At 37.2% G+C, this 20430-nt stretch overlaps 1 protein-coding gene across 1 annotated transcript; it reads right to left on the reverse strand.

Annotated features, from left to right (window-relative positions):
- Positions 1-1430: 1430 nt before the first annotated feature.
- Positions 1431-19702, reverse strand: LOC137399701 (monocarboxylate transporter 9-like). Its single transcript, XM_068085901.1, has 9 exons — positions 19519-19702; positions 17606-17749; positions 17347-17529; positions 8866-9071; positions 8602-8718; positions 8401-8508; positions 5819-5981; positions 5199-5366; positions 1431-1974 (listed from the first exon to the last, which is right to left on the reverse strand). The coding sequence occupies exons 1-9, from the start codon at positions 19700-19702 to the stop codon at positions 1796-1798; spliced, it is 1452 nt and encodes a 483-aa protein (XP_067942002.1). The 3' UTR covers positions 1431-1795.
- Positions 19703-20430: the final 728 nt, after the last annotated feature.

A 20430-nucleotide genomic window follows, 5' to 3' on the forward strand; every position in this document is an offset into this window, starting at 1 on the left:
TCGGCAAAAAAGAAACGATTGCTTTTCAGAACTTCTACGTTAATTACAGAAACCTTCGGCAATTGGACAATGATACAGACTGGTGAAATGTGCCCGTTTTTTTTGTGAAATGTGCACGACTTAATGGTTCTATTCTCTGTCGCTCGGTATTTCGGTTGTCGGTCTTACTTTTGATAAAAAATAAGGCTTGTCAAGTTTTAATAACGATTTTAGGCCGATATAATCTGTCTATTTATGTATAATCTGATCAGATGGGTAAGGTTTAGGAAATTTTTTACAAACAATAAAGACTTGGTAACATATTTAAATAGGTTTATATGTGTTTTGTATCGTTATTATACTTTAACGACTACATTGAAAAATGGTTAAATTCATTGGTGGGATTTCGGTACAAGGGTTTGCGACGTTGTTGATGAATACTTTTCGGGAGTTGTGTGCACATATGCATTTATCATAAATCTCCCAAACCATTGCTTCGCTCGTGTTTGGTCATGGGAATAGTAGTAGCCTAATCATTTTCTGAAAGTGTGAATTTAAAATAATGAGTCTCTCCTGTCACACGGGTGCAACAGTTACAATCGTTGCTTGCAGTGTTTGAAAAGACCAACAAAAGCTGCGTAAGGTATGACCTCCGCCAGCCAACGGCGTCACTTTACCTTCTAATAAAGCAAATATATTACAGAGTTGAAATAATTGTAAAGATTTCTTAGCCAATATGGATGGTGGTTCGATCAGACATTGATCCCAAAGACAAAAGTGAGTTTGCTGCATGGTATTTTATGGGACAAGACTGTGAGAGAGAATGAGAGGTATGTAAGATTTTCATAGAATTAGTGAGTCATGTATTGAAATGAATAATGACAAGTGGATAGAAACCCATCATCTCTTTAGACTGAGATCACAGCTTTGTTGACAAAGCTGATATTTAATAGACAAGACTGTGAGAGAGAATGAGAGGTATGTAAGATTTTCATCGAGTTAGTGAGTCATGTATTGAAATGAATGTAATGACAAGTGAATAGAAACCCAGCATCTCTTTAGACTGAGATCACAGCTTTGTTGACAAAAACAAGAGATTTTATTGTTTTAACCAGTGTAGCATGCCATGTCGTTTCTGAGACGGGTCATTTTGTGAATATGTATATAAATACATCTTTATACGCAGCTATTTTTCTTTTTGATGTAAAACTTACATGGCAGAGCATAGCCTTATATAGAACATTAAATGGCAAGCTTGCTTTGGACATTTTCGCTAAACTGAGGCTTAGCATTGTTGGTCCAAAGGCTGATGCGCTGTATAAGGCTCTCCCTATCAAGCCTTGTATCTCTCTTTTGAGGGGTTTGATCGTTGTCTCTGTGTGTTATTCTAATTCATTTTCGTAAACAGGATAGATTGACATACTTGTACTATAAATTTAGTAGACAACAGATAGATCACTAAAAGTGTGACACAAAGATACTTCTATGGGTTTCAGTAGAGAACGATTAGGTCACTAACAGTGTGACACAAAGATACTTCTATGAATTTCAGTAGAGAACGATTAGGCCACTAACAATGTGACACAAAGATACCTCTATGAATTTTAGTAAAGAACAAATAGGTCACCAACAATGTGACACAGAAATACTTCTATGAAATTCAGTAGACAACAGATAGGCCACTAACAATGTGACACAAAAATACATTCATAAAGGATAAATGGGTCTATACAGTAGCTCTCTCCCTCGTCTAATAACACCAAACAACTTTGGCATTTATAGTGTAAGACAAACGTGTAGGACTAGCCAACTTTTGTTAATAGCTAACAAAACTGGTGATCCCAATGGAGTCTTGGGTAACTTCGTTATTCCATTTTCGTCTTGGCTTCTGAAGAACTTTCTTTAGGAAAGGTGTGAGTACGCTGGCAGAGGTAAGAAGTGCTGCTGATCCTAGGTAGAGAGCTGCTTTCTCATTGACTGTCTCTTGTATGTACACTGTAATATATACATGTATTTACTAGCGGAATGCCCGGCATTGCACGGGTATTAAAAATCAGCTTATATACAATGAGAAGTAATGTAGTTGCCTGCCACTTGCTATTAGTGTGGCACATTTTCAATGGCTAATTTGAGTAAACTTACTAATAAGAGCTAAATACTTGCTCTCTGTGACGCTATGTAACACAGCATAAACTTTAAATTTAACTTAAATCAATTTAACTTACTAAAGATTACTTACACGAAGCTAAGCTTTAATATTTTACAAAATTTACTTTAGTTTTGTTATCGTCTTGAATTTTTATTACCTGTTTGTGTCCAGTTTGCTTCACTTTCACTATAACTTTTAGCCGACCTTATTAAAATGTTTTTCAAAATAATTCGAAAAGAAAGACCGTGCAATATTGTCGAAACTCGAATTTCAAAATTAATTTTGTGAGTGCCGTATGGCGGGGAAAATGCTGTAACGGTAGGCTGAAAAAACTTGGCATTCCACTTTGTAAGGCGAAAAACTGTAAGGCAGGTAAGCCATAACCCGGGGGTCACTGTAAACATGGCTGTCATATGAAAACTGTAACATATATGTTTTTTGTATATACACTGTAATATGTATGTTTGTTGTATATAAAATGTAGTATATGTTTCCTGTATATACATTGTAATACATAAGTCTTTCGTATGTACATAATAATAATAACATACGAGTATATAATATTACAAGCAACTTACATATATATGTTACATACATGTTGCTTCAACATACATATATATTACACATTTATCAAACAACATACATATATAGGTAATATATATGTACATGTATGTTGTTTGTACTCATATATATATATATATATATATATATATATATATATATATATATATATATATATATATATATATATATATATATATATATATATATATATATATATATATATATGTGTGTATATATATTTATATATATTCCAATGTAGTGTGTCAAAGCTGCCAGATAGTGCTCAATGAGTGGTCAGAGCTTAAATATAAAATTTATTCATGTAAAACCTTAGATAAAAAACAACTTCATTACTATTAGTTTCATGTCTGTTACGCAGACAATCATCAGATAAAATTTTTTTGGTCCAACTGAGTTATATATGTAAGAGAGGTGTAATTACTATAACGACTGATAGCTATGTAATTGCATTTCGTAGTGTGTATTTAGTAGAATGCCGGCATGTGGAAGCTAGCTCGTTACGCTTGTTGAGTGAGCTCATTTCTGGTTTTGTGAGGATGATGTACTTTTCTGATATGCACAGGTTACAACGCTTGGTGGCTGGGTCGTATGGCCTTGCGTGTTGAACGATTTTCCATTTAATTATATACGGTGTGTTCAGGCCTTTTAGCTGCCAGATGTAGTTACTAAGCTCGCCGAACTCCTCCAATCAGCATTGAAATTTGCATCGAACTACGATAACATTACAGCTGAGGACACAGACATCATCATGCACACCAAACAATCAGTATTATTCAATGGAAATACAATGTGGGGCAAAAGGGGAGAAAACTCCCATTTTGACGTGACAATGGGGAGTTACGATGGAGCAGAAACGTGCGAATTAATTGACTCATTCTTACTACACGAGATCAGTAAGAAGCACAGCATCAACCTAGGACTGTATAGTGATGACGGTTTAGCAGTAACAGGATCTGCACCCCGCCAAGCCGAAAAAATAAAAAAGACCTCTGCCTTATATTCAAGAAGCACGGACTAAACATCACAGCCGAAACCAACAAAAAAGTGACACACTTCCTAGACGTCACCTCCGACCTAACAACTGGGAAATACTCACCGTACAACAAACCCAATAACATCCCGTTATACATCCACACTCAATCCAACCACCCACCCTACATTATAAAGCAGCTACCTCAAGCAATCAACCACCGACTATCAGCAATCTCATCCCATGCTAATGAGTTCAACCGAGCAGCACCACCGTACCAGCAGGCATTGACAGCAAGCGGATATACACACCAGCTGCTATATACCCACCATATAGCAGAAACGTGGCAAATAACATCGGCCAGACATTCATCAAAATATTAAATAAATCTTTTCCGAGCAATCACCCTCTAAGAAAGCTATTTAATAGAAACAACACAAAGATTGGCTACAGCTGCATGCCTAACATCAAACAAACCATCAACAATCACAATAAGAAGCTCTTGAACAACGCCTCGACGCACCCAGCAAACAACAAAACATGCAACTGTCGCGCACCAAATGAATGCCCTCTCGGAGGAAACTGTCTTAGCAAGTCGCTCATTTACCAAGCTGTAGTCACCGCAGACGACGGTAGCAAACCTACAGAAAGTTATATTGGCCTCACAGAAAATACCTTTAAGACACGACTCAGCGGCCACATATCATCTTTCAGGCACCAGGACAAGCAATCTGCCACAGAGCTTAGTAACTACATCTGGCAGCTAAAAGGCCTGAACACACCGTATACAATTAAATGGAAAATCGTTCAACACGCAAGGCCATACGACCCAGCCACCAAGCGTTGTAACCTGTGCATATCAGAAAAGTACATCATCCTCACAAAACCAGAAATGAGCTCACTCAACAAGCGTAACGAGCTAGCTTCCACATGCCGTCATTCTACTAAATACACACTACGAAATGCAATTACATAGCTATCAGTCGTTATAGTAATTACACCTCTCTTACATATATAACTCAGTTGGACCAAAACAATTTTATCTGATGATTGTCTGCGTAACAGACATGAACCTAATAGTAATGAAGTTGTTTTTTATCTAAGGTTTTACATGAATAAATTTTATATATATATATATATAAAAAAAAAAAAAAAAAAATTGTTTCCTCACCCCGGATACCCCGTATGGGTGGTAAATTCTGCTCTAACTCGGGTCTCCGACCCGAGTTAGAGCAGAATATATATATATATATAAATTAGTTGTAAGTATACCATAGTATGCGTTTTCTGTTTAAACATTGTCATATACATGTCATCTTTAAAGACCTAAAGTACACAGTTACACAGAGTACACAACTTCTGGCATTCAACTAATATCATATACAAGTCACTGAGATGGCCTCAATTCAACTGGCACTTCATTTAAATAGATAAACAGATAGATGAGTAGATAGCTAAAGAGATAGATGAGTAGATAGATAAATAGATAGAGAGCCAATATACATCGGTTACCACCTGCGAGGAAAGGTACTCCTGCGACTCCCAAACCATCTATAAGACACTTGACTACATACAGTCGCATCATTCTCTGGGGACTGGATAACTCTAAGGTCAGAGGGACAGCATTTCCTGTGGTAAAAGCTTTGAAGAACCCTATGATTCCAATTATGACATAAAGCTGCACTGTAAATGAAAAGAGAGGCAGTGAGAGGCAAAGGATTTAGGAGTAGAACAGTGAAATTTAAAGTGCTGTTGAGAAGCATCAGCCTGGTCCTATCAGAAAACATAAAGAAATGTTACGTAACTCAAGTGACAAGATGTCTGTGATGTCAGTACAAACACTCATCTCAACTACAGCCAGGCTCATAATCACAGTTACTATGACTTTCCACCGCCGTCAGAGTGACAAAACTATTAGGAAGTGGTATGATAATTTTTTAACGGTATGATATTTAAACCACAGCTTCTGGATGTTCGGAACAATAAAAAACCAATAGTTTGAATAAGCAAGAAGGTCATACGTACAGCGTAAAGTTATGAGGTACAAATTTCCTTTCTAAACCAAAAAGCGATTAGCTGTTATTCGAATATAGGCAATACTCAAGTGGCCTTGTATTTAATTTAGTTATACATACCTTCAGACTTTATGAAGGTCAAGGTAAAGATGGAAATAGCGAGAACAAAAATGCTGACAGTTTGTAGTAAGACAGCACTGAACTCTGTACAGGCAGTCAGTAAAAGATAGACAACAGCAGAGATAATCTGTGTAATTCCTTGGACGGATAGAGCATTGGCTATCTGTAAAAAAGAATATACGTATATGCGTAATATCTCAGCATAATACATTTAATTATATTATATAGTCCTATGATATTGTATTACATCATAATATACTTACTATAATATAATATATCTTTTCATATCCTATTATAACACATTGTTTTTTGGTATTTTGTCATATAGTGTATTTTAATATGTTATATCATATTACAATATTTATTACAAACTATTCTTTGATATACTATATTATATGCTAAGATGTTATATGAAATTATATTTTATTGTATTATCCTACAACATATTATACTTCATGGTATAAATAAGTTATATATTGTACTATATTGTATTATTTTGTATCGTATTGTATTAAATAATGTGTTTATTAACTTATATTATCTTATACTGCACAATGATATGTTATACTCAATTGTATTATGCTATATTATAATATATTATAACCTTACTCTGTTATATTGTATTACATCATAATATTTGATGGTAGATGATTAAATTGTAATTATATAAACTAATATTATATTATCTTATACTGGTAATATTTTATTGTACATTTTTGTACTATAACACATCATATAATATTATTTTGTATTATACTATGTTATATTGTAGGTCTATTATATTATAGTAGATTACATTACATCATTCTGTTTTACAACATGTTTTATTTTATATTGTATTCTATTTTATTACTTTATATTATACTATAATATACTATACTTCATAATATATTGTAATCTATTATATTATACTATGTTTTTGCTATATTATACTACAAAGTAGTGAATTATACTACATGTAGATTGCTCCATGTAGAGAGAGAGTCATTATATCATTCGTTTATACTTTCAACATAGCCTTTAATGTACGTAAACCCCCCTCCCACTCACGACCTCTGTGACCTATTACTGGCAAGAATTAGCCATAAATGAGCTTGTAGCCTATGAGCCATAGCTCATACACTCCCATGTTTCATCAGGTATCCAAGCATCAAAGTTATTTATAGGTAATTTGCTGCTTTATTTATAATTCCACGAGCGGCATAAAACTTAATGCAGCTTTTAATTTTTAAATTTTATTCGAAAACAAAACTCTCTTAGAATGAATAACTACTTCAGAGGTAAAAAACAATGAAAAACGAATTTACATACCGTAGTTTGATAATAGCTAATATATTTGATTTATGGTTGGAGGCATTTTGTGCGCTATATCAATAGGCAAATATGTAAGCGTGTATTATTTACTAGTGCATCCTGTACCAACCAGGATGTCTAGAGAGTTTTACTCTGTTTTTCTTCATATCTGATCAAAAACTCCTTCGAATGTGTTCCAGAGTAACACCAGTGTTTTTGCCAGTTGAACATCAAAACCTGGTCAGATACTAGCCTAAGTCAGATACTAGCCTGAGTCAAATACTAACATGAGTCATATACTAACTTGAGTCAAATACTAGCCTGAGTCAAACACTAACCTGAGTCAGATACTAACCTGAGTCAGATACTAACCTGAGTCAGATACTAACCTGAGTCAGATACTAACCTGAGTCAGATACTAACCTGAGTCAGGTACTAACCTGAGTCATATACTAACCTGAGTCAGATACTAACCTGAGTCATATACTAGCCTGAGTCAGATACTAACCTGAGTCAGATACTAGCCTGAGTCAGATACTAACCTGAGTCAGATACTAACCTGAGTCAGATACTAGCCTGAGTCAGATACTAGCCTAAGTCAGATACTAACCTGAGTCATATACTAGCCTGAGTCAGATACTAACCTAAGTCAGATACTAACCTGAGTCAGATACTAACCTGAGTCAGATACTAACCTGAGTCACATACTAGCCTGAGTCAGATACTAGCCTGAGTCAGATACTAGCCTGAGTCAGATAGTAACCTGAGTCAGATACTAGCCTGAGTCAGATACCAACCTGAGTCAGATAGTAACCTGAGTCAGATACTAGCCTGAGTCAGATACTAACCTGAGTCAGATACTAGCCTGAGTCAGATACTAGCCTGAGTCAGATAGTAACCTGAGTCAGATACTAACGTGAGTCAAATAGTAACCAGTTGATGAAACTGAAGAAAATAAATATGAATAAGCTGGTATAGAGTTGTTCCTGATCACTCCTTCTGATTGATTTCCTGAGGTAACATTTTGGTTTTTTCATGCGAAATGTCATATATTTTTATTCTTACAATTTTTTATTGAATTATTTTTCCTTAATGCTTAATCAAAAGAACTAAGTAAATTTCTAATAATGAAAAAAGGTGAAAAAAATGACTATTACAATTGAACTAAAGTCTACCATTGCAACCACCAATAGATATATCAGTACTCTATCATAAGGTAGAGCTAGTTTTATCACTTGAACGCAGTCTAACAAACTATGTGGTATATTATAACTATTATTAACATCTACCTGGTCATTAGTCAGCCCAAGTGTCCTTTCTGCATAGTCTCCCAGTACTGTGAAGCAAGAGTCAACACCGCCAGAGTACAAGCCAGAGACCACTAGCAGGGCTATTGACTGTAATAGTCAGGCAGATCTGATGAGAGATCATTGAGCAGAAAAAGCTGTTGATTGTGATATGAAAAATGGAACAACTGTTGAATGACCTACCTCAGGTCTTCTCAAAGTCTGTAACATGGTACCATCCTTCGCTTCCTCCGAGTTTTCATCTAAATCTGATAGCTCTTCCTCCGAGAATTTAGTCTTATCTTTGGAGCCAACATCCTCCTGTCATTATGAGGAACAATTACAAATGGCCGCAGTGTAAGCTGGCATCAAGAACTTCAATTCCTTACTCAGAAGCAACTTCCTGTGAATGCGTTCACTGTATTTATCATGACATGCATTGCAATTTCTCCGAAAATAAACACTTACTCCAGTAAGGCTTCTCTGAGACAGACGAATGTCCATGTTGGTTCTATTAACAAGCTCGTATGAATCGGGGATGTAAATGCTGGATGATGCTCTTTTTGGGAAGAGCTGGAGCTTCTTGTCTTCCCTTTGTTGGTCTACTCGAAGAAAGTCCTTATGTCTTTTGACATATGTAAGACCACAGGCTATGTTGACAGTTAGCATACACCCTACAAGAGCATAGACTTGTCTCACAGATAATTACAGTCTTGTATGAAACTATTAGCAAAAGCAGATAGCATAATGGAGAAACGTCTAAACACCGGAGATGTACGCAATATTACTATGAATATGACACCTAATACATTAAAGGACCAGCAATAAAGACAGTCATCATATACTCATCCGGAGCCTTCCTCTCTCTTCTCTTTCCTCTCTCTCCCCTCTCTCTTCCTTCTCTCTCTTACTTCTCTCTCTTACTTCTCTCTCTTCCCTCTCTCTTTCCTCTCACTTCTCTCTCTCTTCCATCTCTCTTCCATCCCTCTCCCCTCTCTCTCCCTTCTCTTTTCCTTCTGTCTCTTTCTTCTCTCTTTCACCTCTCTTTTTCTTCTCTCTTCCCTTTCTCTTCCCTCTCTCTTTCCTCTCACTTCTCTCTCTCTCTTCCATCTCTCTTCCATCCCTCTCCCCTCTCTCTCCCCTCTCTTTTCCTTCTGTCTCTTTCTTCTCTCTTTTACCTCTCTCTTTCTTCTCTCTTCCCTTTCTCTTTTCTCTCTCTTTCCTCTCACTTCCCTCTCTCTTTCATCTCTCTTCCATCTCTCTTCCATCTCTCTTTTCTCTCACTTCCCTCTCTCTTACCTCTCTCTTCCATCTCTCTTCCATCTCTCTTTCCTCTAACTTCCCTCTCTCTTCCCTCTCTCTTCCATCTCTCTGCCATTCCTCTTTCCTCTCACTTCCATCTCTCTTCCTTCTGCCCGTGGAACTTCTATCTTCTCTCTACCTACGGAACCTCCTCCTCCATCATCAGCTGATTTTCTTCTACTTAACTATCTCAACTGCCGAGCCTCTATATCTAAGGACTGCCATGGCTTTCATTTGACTGTCAAACTCCTAGCACTACAGGACCGAGCAAGCAATCATGGACAACCGTTCGAATAAGGGTGTAACTTTAATTGGTTGTTTTAATTTTTTGTCATTAATATTATTGGATAGAATTCTGTTTGTTGTGTATTTAATTGTTGAACTTGTAGAATAAAAAAGTAACCTTTACTGGGAAATATTAGTACTGGATATAATAGCTTTAAGGTCCGGCCACACGTAACGAATTATTCGTTCAATCTGACCGAATCCACGAATTTCACAGAATTAACAGATCTATTCTGCCGAATATGATAGATTCGTCTGAGCTGTGCATGCACACCGAATTCGTTACCGAAACGCGTTTAATTGGCTAACCAATTTTTTTAGCGAGCACGATTCTATTAGCTTTGACAAGTGATATAGTCCAAGACACGTACGACGACCCACAATAAAAGTTTTACCGCGATATGACTTGATACATACGATGCAACTGCCTATATGCGCTATTGTTGGTTCTCTCTCGTTGGTTCACCATGACAGGAACTTCTCATCGTGTATCTAGAATTTTTTTTTAGATATTTTAGAAGTTATGAATTATTTCTTTTTCAATAATAATAATTTCTTTTTATGCAGCAAAAGCTCCGTCGCAAAAACAGTCGCTATCTCTAGCGCATATAGGCAGTTGCATCGTATGTATCAAGTCATATCGCGGTGATACTTTTATTGTGTGTCGTCGTACGTGTCTTGGACTATATCACTTGTCAAAGCTAATAGAATCGTGCTCGCTAAAAAAATTGGTTAGCCAATTAAACGCGTTTTGGTAACGAATTCGGTGTGCATGCACAGCTCAGACGAATCTATGATATTCGGCAGAATAGATCTGTGAATTCTGTGAAATTCGTGGATTCGGTCAGATTGAACGAATAATTCGTTACGTGTGGCCGGACCTTAACACCTTCATTAGTGCGTGAACCAGTTATAATCAAACCAGTTCACACAAGCTAAGCAAAAATGCACAAACTAAATATACTCAAAATAGAATAAAATGACAAAACAATTTCAACACTGATGTTGTGTGTGGATTCAGAAAAGTTATGCATAACATAATTTCTTCCTAACCACTTATGACAACACAAACTAATTCTATATTTCTAATTTTGTAGCAGGAAACCAAATAATCATACATCGCCTTCAAAGTCTTTCATTTCCTTTGGAATAAAAAATTTGTGAAAACATGTATCCCTTTGCTGTAAACTACAGCATACCATTCATTACATTAGTTAAAATAATCATGTTTGAATCTCTGGGGGTCATTAACTAGCACAGATGGCAGTTATGCTAAACGTAGTGATTATTAAGCCATCTGCAACCACAGCAATTGTTTTAGTATAGGCAAGCTTACCTTTACTGGTTAACCAGGTAAGTTACTCAAATTCATTGGGTAACTACATCTATATTATCACCAGTGCCACGCCGGGCATTCAGCTAGTCTATTATGTATACAACTTCCATGACATTCTACTTCATCGTGATAAGTTGTCAGATGTGTCGAAAAACAAGAACAGGTAACTGCACAATTATTCATAAATACTTGAAGCCAATTGATTGGTGCAGGTGTTATAGTATTGGTCTACCAGTCTGAATGTCACAAGTTGGGTATCGTCGAAAGCTATCTTTTATCCTAACTTTGAGCCCTGAACACACGTAGACGATGAACAGCTATTACCACTCTTTTTATAGTAAAAATATATTTTGTTTTGCTTTATTGTACACGTGTAAAATATTTGTTATTAGTTTTATTTTGTGGAATAGACTTTGCTGTTTAGAAAACTAAGCAAATCAGTGTAGCTGAACATGGAAGATGTGGGCTCCCAATCAACTTATTGCAAAATTACCGCAATCTTTGTCTATGAAACCAGTTAACTTTGTCAGAAAAAGGAGAAAAGTTGTCAGTCCGATTTGATAATACTGCAGTTACAGTACAGCTTACAAATTAAAATAATAAGTTTAGTTTTTCTTTTTACAAAGAAAGGAGTTTGGAAAGATCTTGGATCAGATTAGGTAATTTACATGTATGTTACTGTTCTTATAACGTAAACATTCCTGGAACAGATTATTTACGTTGTAAGAGCACCTACTGTGTGTATATAGATATATATTATGTTTTTAGTTGACATGTTGGTCTTTTTATCTGCAATTGCACTCATTTGCACTTAATTGCACTTATCTCAATTACACTATTGAGAATGAGACTACGCAATCAATTATATGATTACACACTTGTGCATAAACCAGGTAAAGCTCTAGTTCTTGCAGACACACTATCGCGTGCCTTTTTGGCAGATTTATGTGAAGATGCAGAAGCTCTAAGCTCACTAAATACAGAACAAATCCATTCAGTCACTAGCGGTGTCCTTAGAAACCCGACCTTCAAAGACCGGCTCCTTAGCACAGTGCAATCAGACAGCACTCTACAAATCCTTAGCAGCTACATACGAAATGGCTGGCCAGCTAAGAGGAGAATGTGCATTGAACCACTGAAACCATTTTGGGCAGCGAGATATGATTTGACGACACACGATGGTCTGATACGCGGTCTCATTTGCGGACTCATTTTGCGGTCTCATTTGCGGTCTCATTTTCGCGGTCTCATTCTGATACGGTCTCATTTGCGCTCAATTGCACTTATCTCAATTACACTATTGAGAATGAGACTACGCAATCAATTATATGATTACACACTTGTGCATAAACCAGGTAAAGCTCTAGTTCTTGCAGACACACTATCGCGTGCCTTTTTGGCAGATTTATGTGAAGATGCAGAAGCTCTAAGCTCACTAGATACAGAACAAATCCATTCAGTCACTAGCGGTGTCCTTAAAAACCCAACCTTCAAAGACCGGCTCCTTAGCACAGTGCAATCAGACAGCACTCTACAAATCCTTAGCAGCTACATACGAAATGGCTGGCCAGCTAAGAGGAGAATGTGCATTGAACCACTGAAACCATTTTGGGCAGCGAGATATGATTTGACGACACACGATGGTCTGATACTTAAAAACAGTCAAATAGTTATCCCAGTGTCTATGCGCAAGCAGGTAATAGATATCATTCACATAGGACATTTAGGGGTTAGTAAGTGCATAGAGAAAGCCAAAAATTCCGTGTACTGGCCAGGTTATCAGGGGCAGATACAGGATGTGGTGTTGAGTTGTGCAACATGCCAGGAGAATGTGAGGGCAAATGCACAATGTGCTTACGAACCATATGACACACCGCAGTATCCAATGCAATCAGTAAGCATAGATGTTTTTCACTTAGCTGGCAAGGAGTATCTAGTCACGGTAGACAGATATTCCAAATGGCCTACCTGCTGTGAGCTGAAGAATGCAAACTCAAGTAGCATTGTCGAGATACTGCGTAGGCAGTTCCTTGACTTTGGTAGACCTGAGATCCTAGTTTCTGATAATGCTTCGTATTTTACATCATTTGAATTTGAACAGTTTCTAAAAGAACTTGAGATACAGCACATCACATCTAGCCCGTACTATTCTCGTTCTAACGGCCTTGCTGAAAGGATGAATCAAACTATCAAAAGCAGCCTGAAAAAGGCCCATGAGTCAAATCAAACATTGTTTGATGTCTTAGCCTCCCTTCGATCTACACCACTGGGGGGTAAATTACCATCACCTTCAGTTCTATTACAGTCAAGAAATCTAAGAAACAATCTTCAGTTCATGCCTCAACAGCTCAAACTTCAAAAAGTAGACATTAACCTGATTGAGAAAGCTTTCAGAGAGCGCCAGTCGCAAGATATGTTCAACACAAGCCCAGCTAGGCGACCTATTGAGATGTGTGTGGGCATGAGAGTTTGGTGCCAACTAGGCCATCGGCGTTGGGTAGATGGTGTGATCATCCGGAGAGCAGAGACACCCAGGAGTTTTTATGTGAATATCGGCAAGGGTAGAGTTTTTAGAAGGAACATAAAATTCTTGAGGCCATACAAGGAAGCCCCAACAACCCTGCAATCTTTGCAATTAGAGAATATAACCATGCGTAATTTTATGGCAGTGGAACATAGACCGGCACAAGGTGTAGACCACAATGACACAAGGTCAGAGGCCACACAGCCTTTAACCTCATCAGATACCTCACAGTCTTCACACACCACCCACCAGCCTAGTAGTAATTATCAGTCACTTCCATCTGCGCAAACGCACACAACTAGGTCAGGGCGCATATCCAAACCACCAGTGAGGTACCCCCAGCCAGAAAACTAATTTTAAAAATTGAGCATGTAACATTAACCTCGCTTAGTAAGCTACATCCACCGACATACATTTTAGTTAACTCAGCTCCAAACTCTATTATAAACATTTTCTTTCAGTTGCAGAGCATGTTTGCATGGGAGGCACCCCAAACCACTGAACACATCTGGGTAAGCTTTAGCAAGGTCATCGCTGACTGTATTTGAGACATTGACCAAACCCAATTCCATTGCACTTGGTAATCCTAACAAGGTCTTCTGACCTGCACTTGATGACACTATTACAAAATCTAGTGGTACAAAACGAGCGCTAACATCCACCAACAATGTTACTTTACCTAGTACATCTAGTTCATGGTTGCTAAATGAAACTAATGACTTGCCATACTTTTGTAGAGGTGTATGCACCGATAAAGAGTCAAATATCCCTTTAGGCATGACATTGCATGAAGCTCCCGTGTCAACTTTGAGATGTAGCGGCTTTTCATTGCACCTTGTGGTGATGCACCATTCTCTTCGGCTCTTGTCGTTGTTCACAGTAAAAGTTATGTCATTCTGTTGTCCACTGGTCTCTACTAGCTCATATGCAGCTTTGGCAGCAGACTTACGCTGTGGTGCCATACAAGCTATGCTGAAATGATTCATCTTGTGGCAATTTCGGCACTCTTTGCCGTATGCAGGGCATGCTCCTTTAGGGTGACTCGACTTACAGTATTTACAGTTATTTACTCTGGCGCCGTTCTTATTCTTGTGAGCTAGATGGTTCGGTTGTTGTACTGTATTAATATTAGCATTCTCTTTGTCGATTTTCATATCTGTAAGATAATGTTTGGTGGCTTCCGCCCGACGACACAGCTGTATAATTTTGTTCAAATCCGGATTGCCATCTAAATTGAATATGTCCTCTCTGACTTCTGGTGAGTTAATGCCACATACAATTCTGTCTATCAGAGCACTATTTTGTTCATCAGCATGTATATTGCAAGTAGACAAGAGTCCGCGTAGTGCAGTTAAAAAATTGTCGAATGATTCACCTGGAAGCTGTGTTCTGTTATGAAACTTGTACCGTTCATAGATAATTTTCACTTGTGGTGTAAAGTGCCGGGTGAATGCCTCCTTAACCTTTTCAATATCCTTGCGGTCTTCTTCAGGAAGATTGAAAGTTCGGAATATCTCCTGACCCTGTGGTCCAAGTAGGGTTAACAGTATGGCTACTTGGATTTCTCCCCCTTTTGTTGACTTCTCTGTTGCTAGCATATAAAAGTTAAATTGTTCAAGCCATTCGTGCCAGCTTCTGCTAGTCTCACTGGGGTTGCCAGCATTAGATATAAAGCAACCTGGAGCTCGCAAACCACCCTCTGCCATTACTATCCAGAAGCGATAATCCACACTATATACTATAGACGTCCTGACACCATATTATAATGTGGAGTTTCCTCAAGGTGGTTTTATTGTATGAATGTTGACAAGGATAATTCAAGACGACTGCTTAGCTAGGCTGCTTGATCGGTACTGATGAGTCATAAAGATAACATCAGCTAGACCACCCATAACATTGCTTCAAGGTCACACATACTTAGTACACATATAACAACATGTATGTTACTGTTCTTATAACGTAAACATTCCTGGAACAGATTATTTACGTTGTAAGAGCACCTACTGTGTGTATATAGATATATATTATGTTTTTAGTTGACATGTTGGTCTTTTTATCTGCAATTGCAAACAAAAAGACTGCAAATGCAGACAAAGCGACAATAACACCAGAGAAACATCAAACATCCCCAAAAAACATAATATACCAAGCTGAAGTAACAAATAAAACTGATATAAAAACAGAATCATACATTGGATTATGTACAACAGAATGCAAATCCAAATACAATAACCCCACAGCTTCATTCAATTAGAACAGTAAACAAAATTAGACAAAACCTAATAAATACATATGGAATTTGAAAGACAACAACCAAAACATTGCTGCAAGTTATGTCTACTAAAAATGTTATATAATATTCAAACCAGAACTAACAACACTAAACAGAAAGGATGAATTAATATCAACACGCAGGCATGCCAAGAGTTATCATTTCGAAATTTTATAAGCACTGCCTCTACACTGCGCCATCTTATCAAAACCATCAGTGACAACCTAACCAGTGCCAAACACAAAGCAACATTGTAGCTGCCGCAAAAAGACTAGTTAAAAATTGTCTAGTAATATACATTTACTATATATATATATATATATATATATATATATATATATATATATATATATATATATATATATATATATATATATGTTTCCTTAACAACAACAAAAATATATATATATCTTGCTTATATATATATAAATCTTAATTTATATATTTCAATTCGAAACCTCCGAGTTCAAATTCAATGCACCTGTTTAGCGTGCTTGTCTGCCAGTCTGCAGACAGGCACGCTAAATCGAATTGCTAGACTACGTATCCGATTGGTCATAGTGATAAATAATTGTGAACATACTTATTACATCAGGTAAAACACACATTATGACGTTGTGTGATGCTTAATGTCACACAAGCTGGCTTCATGGCTCACGGCTCAAAGCTCTTATTATAATAAGTTTAATAATATTTATAAGCAAGCTTAAGTTACTAGCTTAAGTTACTCAAACTAACCAAGTTGCTAATTTTTCCATTTGCTAATTAGTCAGCTTAGCCAATGGCAACTGCATTATCTGCCAAGGTTTATTAGCTGTTTTTATTACTCACGTAACACCGGACGTTAGCTAGTAGTACGTATAATATAATATATAATTACAATTATATACCAAATCAGGAACAATATGTCAAGGTTTGAGTTTTACAAATTTGCTAGGAAAATGTTGTCTGGGCCACTTCTAACCAGTTAGGTTGGGCCCTGATCTAAACAGCTAAGCTGTTTGAGGTTTATCACAACCATGCTGTAAATTTGGTGTTATTGTTAGTCTAGCTGCCATCTCTAGTAGGGGCTGCTATGTAGTTACCAAGGCGACGCACAATAGCCTCACTCCACCATCTTAATTACTGAAACTGTTGAAAGGGTATTGACTGTCACACCGCTGCTAAAATGAAACGCAAAGGGTGCACCCTGTCTAAGATGGCGATGGAAATGCAAGTTGATAAACTCACCTATAGTAACGAGAGCCAGTTGCCAGGTCAGAGCAGTCATCAAATATCTCCAGAGTTGAGGGGCCACTATTGTAGCTAAGAACAACGACAAGCAGGTGGCACCAAATGGCCCGATCTGTTTGCCTGGAAAATGCTCTTTTATTATGTTGGTAGTGGCTACGTGTACCATCCCACTTCCAGAACCTTCAATATCGGTACATTTTATAAACTGGGTAAATATGAATCGTTTAATGCCGAGGAAACATGCTGCCAGATTTACCTGAGACAATTCCGGTCAGCAACAGCGCTTGCCATGAGGAAGAAGTGACAGCCGTTAGAGCTATCCCTCCTGAGAGAAAAGTGCCTCCTAACAGCTGCAGCCACTTGCTACCCAATTTCTTGTGTAGGTAGAATGAGGGCAAGCCTGAAACACGGCTGAATATAAAGTTCTACTGCTGAAAATGACCTGTTTGTTACTTATGTTCCTAGTAAATGTTCTCTGGTGAATAAATAGTGAGTCAAACGATGGTGTAATAATATTCCTATGATATGCTAAGACAAACATTGAGAGAATATTTTGAGCTAAAACATTAAAAACACACGCAACTGGATAGTCCAGGTGCTTTGCAATCTTTACGCATTTGGTAAATATTCATCCAACTTTTTCAAATTGTTTTATAGATTAATAGGCTGTGATGATTAGATGCTACCAAAGTGACATGACAAGCATTATTGAATTAACAGTGGACAAGTGAAAACAAATTTCTGTCAACAGCCTTATGAAAACTTAGCTTGCTAAGTTTTCTAATACATGCCACTATGTCAATAGCTACACATTTCTACACATGTGTCACTATGTCACTAGCTACTACTGTCATGCTAATATTTCTACACATGTGTCACTATGTCACTAGCTACTACTGTCATGCTAATATTTCTACACATGTGTCACTATGTCACTAGCTACTGCGGTCATGCTAATATTTCTACACACGTGTCACTATGTCACTAGCTACTACTGTCATGCTAATATTTCTACACATGTGTCACTATGTCACTAGCTACTGCTGTCATGCTAATATTTCTACACATGTCACTATGTCACTAGCTACTACTGTCCTGCTAATATTTCTACAGATGTGTCACTATGTCACTAGCTACTGCTGTCATGCTAATATTTCTATACATGTGTCACTATGTCACTAGCTACTGCTGTCATGCTAATATTTCTACAAATGTGTCAATATGTCACTAGCTACTGCTGTTATGCTAATATTTCTACACATGTGTCAATATGTCACTAGCTACTGCTGTCATGACAATATTCCTACACAAGTGTCACTATGTCACTAGCTACTACTCTCATGCTAATATTTCTACAGATGTGTCACTATGTCACTAGCTACTGCTGTCATGACAATATTTCTACACATGTGTCAATATGTCACTAGCTACTGCTGTCATGCTAATATTTCCACACATGTGTCACTAGCTACTGCTGTCATGCTAATATTTCTACACATGTGTCACTATGTCACTAGTTACTGCTGTCATGCTAATATTTCTATACATGTGTCACTATGTCACTAGCTACTACTCTCATGCTAATATTTTTACACATGTGTCAATATTTCACTAGCTACTGCTGTCATGCCAATATTTCTACACATGTGTCAATATGTCACTAGCTACTGCTGTCATGCTAATATTTCTACACATGTGTCACTATGTCACTAGCTACTGCTGTCATGCTAATATTTCTACACATGTGTCACTATGTCACTAGCTACTGCTGTCATACTAATATTTCTACACATGTGTCAATATGTCACTATGTCACTATGTACATATGGCTGGTACATGGAAGTATGTGTTGTAACATATAGTATATATGGCTGGTGCATAGGAAGCATGTGTTGTAGCATATAGTACATATGGCTGGTACATAAGAAGTATGTGTTGTAGCATATAGTATATATGGCTGGTGCATAGGAGGTATGTGTTGTAGCATATAGTATATATGGCTGGTGCATAGGAAGCATGTGTTGTAGCATATAGTACACATGGCTGGTACACATGAAGTATGTGCTGTAGCATATAATACATATGGCTGGTATATAGGAAATATGTGTTGTAGCATATAGTGCACGTAATTGGAAGATAAAAATTTCAAGACAATATTAATCAGCGTACATGATATCTTGTGCATGCTTGTCTGAATCGGGCCAACCATACTGCTGACAATCCTCTCATTGTATATCTGAATGTAGTAGACAGTCCCGATAGAGGAGCTGCCAGTGATGTAGCCGTAGGAGGCAAAGGTGCTGACGCTAGTTGCCAACAGAATCACCCACTTATACCATATCGGCTCTGCCATCGTCAGCTATGATGATTAGAATGTACAGCAATCACAAGATTCATGGTTGAACCAAAATAAAATGTAGTTTGTAGCCAATGTCACAAAATGCTGTCAAGTTCTGTATGTTCAGACAAGATAGTACTTATTTTATTTTGTGAAGTGATTGCAAGCACATACCAGTTTCTACGGGTACTGTCTAGCTATTACCTAGATTTATACACGTCACTCAGTGAGTTTAACTGATGTACTGACTTACCCCTATCTTTAGTACTCTTTTATACATGTCACTCAGTGAGTTTAACTGATGTACGGACTTACCCCTATTTTTAGTACTCCTTTATACATGTCACTCAGTGAGTTTAACTGATGTACTGACTTACCCTTATCTTTAGTATTCCTTTATACATGTCACTCAATAAGTTTAACTGGTGTACTGACTCACCTCTATTTTTAGTATCCCTTTATAGATGTCACTCAGTGAGTTTAACTGATGTACTGATTTACCCATATCTTTAGTACCCCTTTATAAATGTCACTCAGTGAGTTTAACTGATGTACTGACTTACCCTTATCTTTATTATTCCTTTATAGATGTCACTCAGTGAGTTTAACTGATGTACTGACTTACCCCTATCTTTAGTCCTCCTTTATACATGTCACTCAGTGAGTTTAACTGATGTACTGATTTACCCATATCTTTAGTACCCCTTTATAAATGTCACTCAGTGAGTTTAACTGATGTACTG

This window comes from Watersipora subatra, chromosome 7 (genome assembly GCF_963576615.1).
Source record: "Watersipora subatra chromosome 7, tzWatSuba1.1, whole genome shotgun sequence".
Lineage (NCBI taxonomy): Eukaryota > Metazoa > Bryozoa > Gymnolaemata > Cheilostomatida > Watersiporidae > Watersipora > Watersipora subatra.

Excerpts from the sequence above, each read along its gene's own strand:
- LOC137399701 (XM_068085901.1), bottom strand. The coding sequence starts at position 19,702 with ATGGCAGAGCCGATATGGTATAAGTGGGTGATTCTGTTGGCAACTAGC. Across the intron at positions 8,719-8,865 it reads CTCAGAGAAGCCTTACTGGA|GAGGATGTTGGCTCCAAAGA; the intron begins GTAAGTGTTTAT and ends TCATAATGACAG. Across the intron at positions 5,367-5,818 it reads GACCTTCATAAAGTCTGAAG|TGCAGCTTTATGTCATAATT; the intron begins GTATGTATAACT and ends TTTCATTTACAG.